This window comes from Anolis carolinensis, chromosome 2 (genome assembly GCF_035594765.1).
Source record: "Anolis carolinensis isolate JA03-04 chromosome 2, rAnoCar3.1.pri, whole genome shotgun sequence".
NCBI lineage: Eukaryota > Metazoa > Chordata > Lepidosauria > Squamata > Dactyloidae > Anolis > Anolis carolinensis.
Window position 1 is genome coordinate 110,440,978 of NC_085842.1, and position 10,065 is coordinate 110,451,042.

A 10,065-nucleotide genomic window follows, 5' to 3' on the forward strand; every position below is an offset into this window, starting at 1 on the left:
GTACTCCACAAAAAGAAAAATCAGCCTGTTTGGCGAGCCATGCAAATTGTAAGTAAATGTCTGATTTGTATACTTTTTATGTGCATATATAACTGGGCTGATATAAAAATTTCTTGGCCACAAAGGGGTCGCGAGTGAAAAAAGTTTAAAAACTCCGATCTAGACAATTTATGGGAATCAGGCAAATAAAGATGTGTGGAGAAAATATCAACATTAGTAAAATTAAGTTATTTTGTCCCTTCTAGTCCTCCACAGTATCAAGCAAACACAAACTACTAATTCCCATGAAAATAAATTAGAGAGAAGGTAATCAGGATGAAGAACTACTGTGATTGTGATTGTGACTGTACTGTACCAACACTACTTCTTGGGCTATATCGAATGATGGAGGCTGGCATTTGCAACCTGATGGCAATTCCCCCACTAACGTGTTAGTGACCATTAATATATTTGTGTCCACCTAATACAAATAGTTATTTCTTTCATAGAAAAACACAATGGACTGGCAGCTGATGGTTTCTATACCAGCACCTGTCTATAAGACAACTTTAAGGAAAATTGCTTTATTGCTCCACATAAAAGCAATCTGCCTCCCTTTTTTCTATTTTTAATACTCTCTTATATACCATTGGTTTTACAACCTCTTCTTGTTGATTTTTGTTTCATCATTTACTCCTATTATTTCCTGCCACATTGCACCACAGTAAGCTCTCTTTCAAATAACAGTTAAAATGCCAAAATAATTGTATATATTTTCTAACAATGGGAATCAACAATGGTAAGAACTGAAGCCATGTTATCAGGACCATTTGATCATGACTGAATGTATTATTAAATGTATGACCAAATGTACGACTAAAGAATTGTGTATATGTATTTTGAGATATTATTTCAAGTTCATTTATTACTCAAGACCAGGGGTCCCCAAACTAAGGCCCGGGGGCCGGATGCGGCCCTCCAAGGTCATTTACCTGGCCCTCGCCCTCAGTTTTATAATATAATATTTTTATATCAGTTTTAATAATATAATATATTGTATATACATATAATATTGATAATAATCTTATGTTATACAATATAAAACTAATAGTAATACCATATAATAATAATTATATGTTATATATTACATATTATATAATAGTATAGTGGTATAGTTCAATATAGTAATATATAATGCTAATATTGTGTTATGCTAATAATATAATATATTGTATGTACATACAGCTGCTTTGAGTCCTCTTCGGGGTGAGAAGGGTGGGATATAAATGTAGTAAATAAATGCAGTAAATAAAAAAATTAATTTTAGACTTAGGCTCGGCAAAAGTCTGACATGACTTGAAGGCACACAACAACAACAACAACAACAATCCTAATTAACTTGACTATCTCATTGGCCAGTAGCAGGCCCACACTTTCCATTGAAATCCTAATAGGTTTATATTGGTTAAAATTGTTTTCATTTTTAAATATGGTATTGTTCTTTTGTTGTTGTTGTTGTTGCACTACAAATAAAACATGTGCAGTATGCTAGGAATTTGTTTGTATTTTTTTTTCAAATGATAATTCGGCCCCTCAACAGTCTGAAGGATTGTGGACTGGCCCTCTACTTAAAAAGTTTGGGACCCCTGCTCAAGACTATGGTTTGCAATTTGTGTTAATAATTTAAATGTCACATGGTTTCAACATCCAAACATACAAAAATCTTCAGCTCACAATTACTCCACCACCACCCCCCCCACCCTTTTCTTCTGTCTAGAACTTTCTTTCCAGTGCTGAAGCTCCCAGTGAATGCTGGCACACAGTTACAGCTATGGTGGCATTATTTTAAGTATCCTTCTTGTTGCTAATACTCTTCTTTTCCTCCAAAATTGGGTCTCAAAATTCTGATAGATCACGCTTTGATGCAACCAGTCTTTAATCGGTTTAGGTGTGATGTCTTAACTAAGCTCCCAATGTTTTACGATATTAATATTTCACCCAAAATGGGGTCTTATAATGAATTGCTGAGAAGCAATATCATAACATTTTAATACAAGAGATCACACAGAAAAAATACCTTCCATAAACAAAATCAAAGTTTCAGTTTCCCCCATGATCAATTAAAACATCGAAGCACTACAAAATATATAAACACAATGCAAGAATTATTACAAACCAATTCCTGTCCTCTCAAAGAATGTAACATTGGGTTCTGTGGGTTTTATGCATAAGAATGTAGGCTACTTTTTTGTTCATAAATCTGGAGTAAGGGTCACAAGTTAAATATGTATTTCCCGTTAGAGATACCCATTCATACGAACCCTATCCTTGGTTTTCTACACCTCTTTCTTTCATCTATCAATCACAGCTAATTATAATAGCAGAATGTCAAATATATTAATTGCTTTTTATTACATCCAATAAGACACAATTGCATTGTTTGGTTCTGGTGTTACAGAAAAGCTTCTGTGCATAATTTAGTTCCTAAACACTAAAACTCTGAAACAAAAGTCAGTTTGTTTTCACTTTAATTCTATAATTACCTTTTCTTGCAGAAAAAGTTTGTTAAAAGTTACTAACATAGGAAAGATAGGCCAGCCTGCAAAATCTCATTAAAGCAAGCTGCATCAGCCTCCATGTGTAACAGAACTCATGGTTGTATTCATTGTGTCCATCCAGCAGCAAGATGGAAGAACTAGTTCCTCCCCTCCCACCAGAACCACCCTGATCTATTTTGATGTATTAGGATACTCTGGAGCAGGCTTGGGAGGCAAAGATGTACAGGGAGTTGAAACTGCACAAGTTGAAATTCAGTTGTGCAAGACTGCATGTTGTCTAAAATAATACATTGTATGTACCATAGTAATTCTGCTCTACTATAAAAGTTACACTTGAGGTAAATCCAAAAGAAAAGCTACTTATAATTCACCTATTAAGTAAAATATCATACATAAATGAAGCAGAAATAATGTAAAGAAAAATAGTCAGATTTTTTAGCATTCCATCATCAAATATTTTAGACACACCAGGCAACGGCATTAATAATTCCATGGGTATAATTTCATCATGAAATGATAAATCTACACATTCAATGAAAATTAGACAAAATATTTCTAATATAACTACCCTCCAATATCTTATCAAAATAAGTTATAAACATTAATCAAACTATTTGCATTGAATTACTTCTCCCCTTCAGGTTCTTCCAATAGTATTTACTGCAATAACTGCATAAGGAAACATAATGGTGATAGAAAGTAGCTACCAACATGCACAATCTACTGAACTTAGAAACATTGTTCCAAAAACATATGTGAAGAACACTGGCTCTTTTTAATACGAAGCAAAGCATAATTATTACAATCCTTCTCTATAAAGGTGGTCCTAAGAAACTGAAATATAATTAATAATGTATCATTGTTTCTCTTTCATAAAGCAAAATAGAAATATCGGCATGACTAAGCAAGATACAAGAAAAAGGTTGACTGGCACATAGACTCTTTGCTGTTATTTCTTAGTGTTCTGATTTGTATTGTTCATGTGTGCTCACCCAGTTAGAAGAAGGAAAGAATCAAGCACTATTTGGAAGCCATTTACATATGTGCAAGGATTACAGTTAAGTATTTTATGTTAAATACTAAAATTTATCCAAAATAAATTTTATTGACATAATCCAGTTAAGTATGCAAATTAAATCAAGCCTAAATTATGATATGTAAATAAGATATATATAGACAATTTAATTCCAAGGTATTGTTATGTGAGGTGTTGATGAAGCAACAATAATTCTGCAACCGTATAGAAAAAAGCATCAAGATTAATTTGTCTCATTGAATTAAGTGGAACTCGCTATTTAAATTGGCATAAGACACAGCTTTGAGTTATTAAAAACACAATAAGAACATAAACTGAAAATTTCATTTGAACCAACAATAACGTGGAATAGAATACTGGAAAATTTCTAGATTTTTTTGTGTTAGGAGTGACTTGAGAAACTGCAAGTCGCTTCTGGTGTGATGATAATTTACAAGGATAGATTTCTGAACTTTTTTTATACTTCTGAGCCAAATATTCTCAATAGCTAGCATTACTAATTCTTCACAATCATTTGATTAAAAATGTTTTATTAATTTACTTCTCAATTTTATAGCCAAATCCTAAATTAAAAATTAAATATCACGTTAGTCTTTCTCTTAAGAAAAAAATATGCTATGAATGTCAGATATTATTTATTTCTTCCAAAACTAGAGCTCAAAGGAGCTCCATTTAATACCTGAAAGCAAATATAACAGTTAAACATGTGTCCTAAAAAGCCTGACATTGTGAAAACCCATCAAGCTGTACATATTGCATGCTCCTTGTTTCTGATATGACAAATATAGACTAAATCAGTTATTGCAATTGTAATGTTCCAAAAGGATTTTCTCCCTCTAGTTAAAAATTAGCCTGGACCATTTAACTGAAACACAGGTATCTGTTTAATGTTCTGCCTTTATTTCTCTCCTACATACATAAATGTTTAAACTATAAAAAAATTGCCCTTGAATGTTCATAGTCCATCTCTTCACTTCATCAACAAAGGTAAATTTCTATACTGTAAACACAGTAACATATGCATACAAAGCACTAGTTAGAAGCAATTTGGTTAACTAAAAGAAGATACAACATGAAAATTACTACGTTACCCGATTTTGTATTAACTTTAAAAACTAAATCATATCTTACCTTGAATATCCATTAGAGAATATAGACCTTCCAGGAAAATTCAATGCCCCTATTGGTGAAAGATCATCCCCAGCTCCCTGGCACTTATTCCAATTTTCTGAACCAGCAGGATGAGATGGAATGGCATTGAAAACTGGTTTCTGATCCTGCTGTTGAGTGACAGATGCCATGTTCAAGTCATAGTGGTAGATCTGCCCTCCTGAAGTGCTGACACCATGAACAGAAATGGCAGATGTTTTATTTCCTAGCATATTTGACCCTGGGAAATTAGCTTGACAATAAACTGTGCCAATTTTCTCCTGCTTTATTACACCTGGGGTGCATAATTCAATAAAATCTTCCTTCTCAGTTTTTACTTGAGGCATTTGCATTGTAGAACTGGTCAAAAAATCATCACTTTCATTAATTTTAGGCTTAGTGTCAGGTAAAATGGGAGGTTTGCAATCCTCCATTTCATTTCCTTCCAGGAGATAGCCCTCATCTCCACCAAGAGGGGAAAGCAAGCTACTTTCATCCAGCACAGGGTCTATTCTCCAAGGGCTTCCATTTGTTTCTTTTCCTGGAGACACTGGTGGCAAATCAAAATCCTGCAAAATATCAAAGGTGCTTTGGTCTTCAGAAAAAAGCTTCAAGTTGCCACCATTTGTGCCAACCTGGCCTTGTGCTAAAGCCCCTTGATCTAAAGTAAGATCACGTCCAGCCATGCTTGGGAACTCTGATTCTAAGCTTGTGTCAATAGATGTAGCACCTTTTGAGCCTTCTGCCAGGCTAGAAGACTTATTCAAACTTGCAATGCTTTCTTCAAGGAGCCTAAAGTCTGTATCTCCAGAAGACAGACTGATTTGGCCCTTCTGAGGAAATCCAAGTTCATTTCCCATCACCTTCGTATCTGTTTCACCCATGTACAATCCCATTGATAGCGATACTGCCTTAGAGAGATCTGGCTGTGGCACATTGCATCCTAATCCCTTTGACAAGTCGCACAGAACAGGTTGTTGTATGGAGTCAGGCTCAGAAGAGACAGGCAGGGGAGATGCAGATGCAGGAATCTTGATAGTAGTGCCACCTCTCAAGGATGGATTAAAGTCTAGCACAATTCCTCCTTTGTCACAGAAATGAGCACTTTTTCCAGCTTCCTTCTCTCCTGGGGATTTTAGTGCTTCTTTGGGCTCCATTATCTTAAAAAAGGTTATAAAGAAAGAAAAATATATTTACCATTACTACACGAGAAAAATACTACAAATACTAACATGGCTGAAATGTCTGAACATTAAAGGTAGACATAAAGCTAATACATTTCAAGCATCTCATCAACCCATTCTGACAATTGTACCCTTTTCTTTCAATTTTTAATTTGATAAAACCATATTTGACCTGGTGCCATCAATAGTTCCCCTTATTGCTATCATTTATATTAAAAAGTTCACTCAAGATTATAGGATCTGTGCACCTACTATTATGTATGAGAGAACTGAACTGATCACAATGGGAATGCCCACTCAGTTTTTCATATGACTAACTTCTACAGAACATTATATTATCCGTCATGTCTCCTAACTCACTCGAAAGCTCTTACTCTTATTTCATCTTTTCCCACTATTATACTTCTGATATCAATATATTAAAAATTAAGGTTTAATATAAAAAGCAATTATATTATTCCAGTTGAAATCAAAGCAATAATCAGTTTTTAGTAGTACAGGGTGACCTAAGTAAAGGTATGTCTTGAAAAATAAGTGGAAAAAAATACAAGCATGGACAAATTCTTCTGCAAATGTTTTATCACTTATTGAATTGTTATTGTTTTACAATTAAAACATAGACTTGGCAGAAATGAGCAGAGATAATTTCATTTTAAAAATTAAAGTTTTCACATATTGTGCTCCTCTGTGTGAAAAAGAACTAAATAAAATAATGAAACATTGTATGTATCAAAAGCTGAAAATGCTTGTGTATAAAAGGAAATTTCAAGTAACTTATGACTAATATAAATAAATACAAATAGGTATCACAAAGCCTTTTCCATCCTCAGAAGGCAGAGGAAGTGCCACCCTTAATGCAACAGTACTTTAATACTGATCAGTTTCTCTTGTTTGTAATTTTCCATTTTTGAAAACTTTACAACTTCACCCAAAACTTAACAAGCTGCAAAAGGGGATTTATAAATGGCAAAGCTTTTTCTTGACAGCTCTTTCCTACATGGAATCAATAGGACACCATGAAAAAAACAGTGTGGTTAATTCTGGAATAACCGCTTCTCAAAAACTTGCAAGAGACAGTTAAAATATGTTTTGGGCCCTGGCGCTGTGGCATTAAAAAAAAGCACATAGTTTCTGAAGAAAAAGAGGGAAGGACAGGGGAAAAACTGGAGACGCCACATTTGACAAGTTTCTTTCCTGCGCACACAGACAGACACAAAAGCCATTAAAGGACAGACTAAATCAAAGGGGGAAAATCTATCACATGATACTGTGGTGGAGGAGAAGGCGGAGGGCAGAAGAACCCCAGGCTCTGTAGTTTTGAGCTGAAATTATTTTCCTTTTCACAAAGTAGATCTGAGTAAGAAGAAAAAAAGAGGGGAGGAGGGAATGTGTAGAGACCTGTTGAGCATTCTACTTGGCACGCCCACTTCTGCAAAATAACACCAGGCTCGTGCTTCCAAAAAAAAAATCGAACCCCAAAATACTTTAGTTTATTGTTCTTTGTAATCTGGAAATTTTTATTAAAGTATGTAATTGTTATTTTATACTTTTTTGATATTAAGTGATGTAGTGGTGGCATTGAATGTTTGCCATTTTATATGTATGTTAACCACCCCGAGTCCTTCTGGGGATAGAGGGCAGTCTAGAAATAAAGTTTATTATTATTATTTTCAATTTGTTGTCTTGTTTCTAATCTCTGGAGCCCACCATTAATTTTTTAAAAGGAGGATAGGCTGAGGGGGGAATCAATAGACTTATTTAAAAAGTGACTGACAACTATGAGTATGTGTGCGCATGCATGTGTGTGTCTATCTATCTATATTAAGCCAGGCATGGTCAAACTTGGGCCCTACCGGCTGTTAGGAATCACCTGGAGGGCCCAAGTTTGACCATGCGGTCCCAAATATTCACACCACCCTAATGGAGCTCGAAGGCTGGGGCGATCAATGACGTAATATCCGTGGAACTTTTCTCGAGCTCCCCACCAAAAAAGTTGCGCTGAGTTCCCAGGCCCGGCTCAAAGCACTCAGCGGGGGCGGGGGGGGGCGGGCATTTTGCCTCCTCCCCCCCTTTGTACAAAAATCTCTTTTTCCCCGGCTATTTTGGACATTTATCTTCGGCGATCCAAAGATGGTGGTGAAATAAGAGAACCAATCCAACCCCCCCCCCCCCCCCAGCACCTCCGCCTTTTTTTTTTCCTCCCGGGCACACATAAATACACACGCGCGCGCACGTACACACACACACACACACACCCCTCTCTTCAGAGGGCTTTCGTTGCCGCAGACGGGTGGGAAAACCAATCGCTTGGCCTTTGCAGCGGCGGAGAGAGAAAAGGGGAGGGGAGGGGGAGGCAGACAGGAGTGGAAATGGAGGGAAGGGAGGGAGGATGACCTCTACGAGGGGGGGGGGGAGAGAGAGAAAGGAAATATTTAATCCTTTTTAGATGACTAATCAAACGGAGTAGACTATATGTCGAAGTATAGTTATGTTTTTATGTTGAGTACGTGTGATGAGATAATTTGGAAATGATATTATGCTCATTAAAGACATAACACCTATTATTTTCCATCGTTCTTTTAAAGATATATCTATGACATTACAAGCCTAAATCCTCACCGTAGAAGCCAGCCTTAACGCCCCCCTTCTCTTCGAGAGGCAGACCCCCCCCCCACGCCCTCCCCGTTCTTACCTTTCTCCAGAGGGGGCGCTGGGGCTCCTTTAGCCGCCAACTTCCATGGCTCCTCTAGCAGCAGCGGCGGCAGCAGGAACCGAAGCGGATAAACAACTTGAGGGGACGGGGAGAGTTACGGGGCAGCGGGATTGGGTGTGGGGCCCCAGGGGAGGCAAAAGAAGGGGGAGTTGTTAAAGCAGCCGCCCCTTTGCAGAAGAGGAAGCAAGGAAGGGAGAGAGGAAGCAAGGAAGACGCCCCCTCCCCTCTCCTACCTCACGCTGTGCTTGCCTTTGGCCCCTCAACGCAGACTCTCTGTCCCTTCCCCCGCCTCAATTAGTGCCACTTACACGCTCCTGCCCCTTCTTTTTCCCCACCTCACACACTCTTTCTCCTGCCTGGCAACACGCTCGCCCCCTTCCCCGTTCCCCTCTCTCTCTCCCCCCTCCTCCTCCAGTCGCTCGCTCTCTCTACGACGGCTCTCCACAGCTACAAAATGGAGGACCGCGGCAGCAGCAGCCTCCGCCTCCCCCGCGCGCGCGCGCTCCCCCTCCTCCCCCCCCTCCCCTAGACACGGCGCGAGCTAGGGAAGCCGCGCACCGCCTCCCCCTTCGCCCTCTTTCCCTCCCCCCTCCTTTCCTCCCCTAGACACGGCGCGGCGCGTGCTAAAGGAAGCCGCGCGCCGCCTCCCCCTGCGCGCGCCCGCTCCCCCTCACTCTCTTTTCCTCCCTCCTTCCCCTAGACACGGCGCGAGCTAAGGATGCCGCGCGCCCACCCGGCCCCGCCCTCTCTCCTTCCCTAGCCCTCTCTCTCTCTCTCTCTCTCTCTCTCTCTCTCTCACTCACTCACGCACAGCGCGGCAGATTAGTTTAGCATAGCATAGCAGAGAGCGCGCCCCCGACCCTGGCGGCGGCGATGGTGTCGTCCCCGTCGACGGCGTCGTCCCCGGGAGCGCGCATTGCGGGGCCGGCAGACCGACCGAGGAGGAACGGTGCAACCTGTTGACTGAGAGCGGCAACTGCAGCCCCAAACAAGGGCCTCCTTCTCTCTCTCCGCCGCCCCCTCCCTCCCTCCTCAGCAGTCCGCCCTTTCGCCACGGCCTCCTTCTTTCCTTCTCCCGCCCCCTCCCTTTACGCTTTTTTTGGGGGGGGGGGGAGGGGAGCTTCCCTGCTCCCGCCGCCCTGTGTGAAGGAGCGCGTAAAAGCCCCATGCGTGGGTCTGGCTGCCCGCCTTCCAGGGAGCCGTGCCTCGGAGGGAGGACGGGCAGGCAAGACGGCGGGAGGGGAGGAGAGGAGAGGAGAGCTCCCTCCGCAGAAGGGTGGATGTAATCCTTCCCGGAGGAAGACCGAGAAGGCTAGCTCCTCTGGAGACGTGAGACCACAGAGAGAGGCAGGAAAAGAGACAAGTTTCAACCCGTGGGGCACATTCATCCTGGAATTCAGGCGGGCCTCCGTATCCACGGATTCAGCCACCCGCGGCGTGGAAAAT

At 40.3% G+C, this 10,065-nt stretch overlaps 1 protein-coding gene across 1 annotated transcript in view; it reads right to left on the reverse strand.

The window, feature by feature from the left end:
* Positions 1–9,117, reverse strand: part of nr3c1 (nuclear receptor subfamily 3 group C member 1) — a 71,986-nt gene extending 62,869 nt beyond the window's left edge. Inside the window, exons 1-2 of the mRNA XM_062973895.1 lie at positions 8,599–9,117; positions 4,705–5,882 (exon numbers count right to left, since the gene is read on the reverse strand). Coding sequence (XP_062829965.1) covers positions 4,705–5,879 — 1,175 coding nt within the window. The 5' untranslated portion in view covers positions 5,880–5,882; positions 8,599–9,117. The remainder of the gene's footprint in view (positions 1–4,704; positions 5,883–8,598) is intronic.
* Positions 9,118–10,065: the final 948 nt, after the last annotated feature.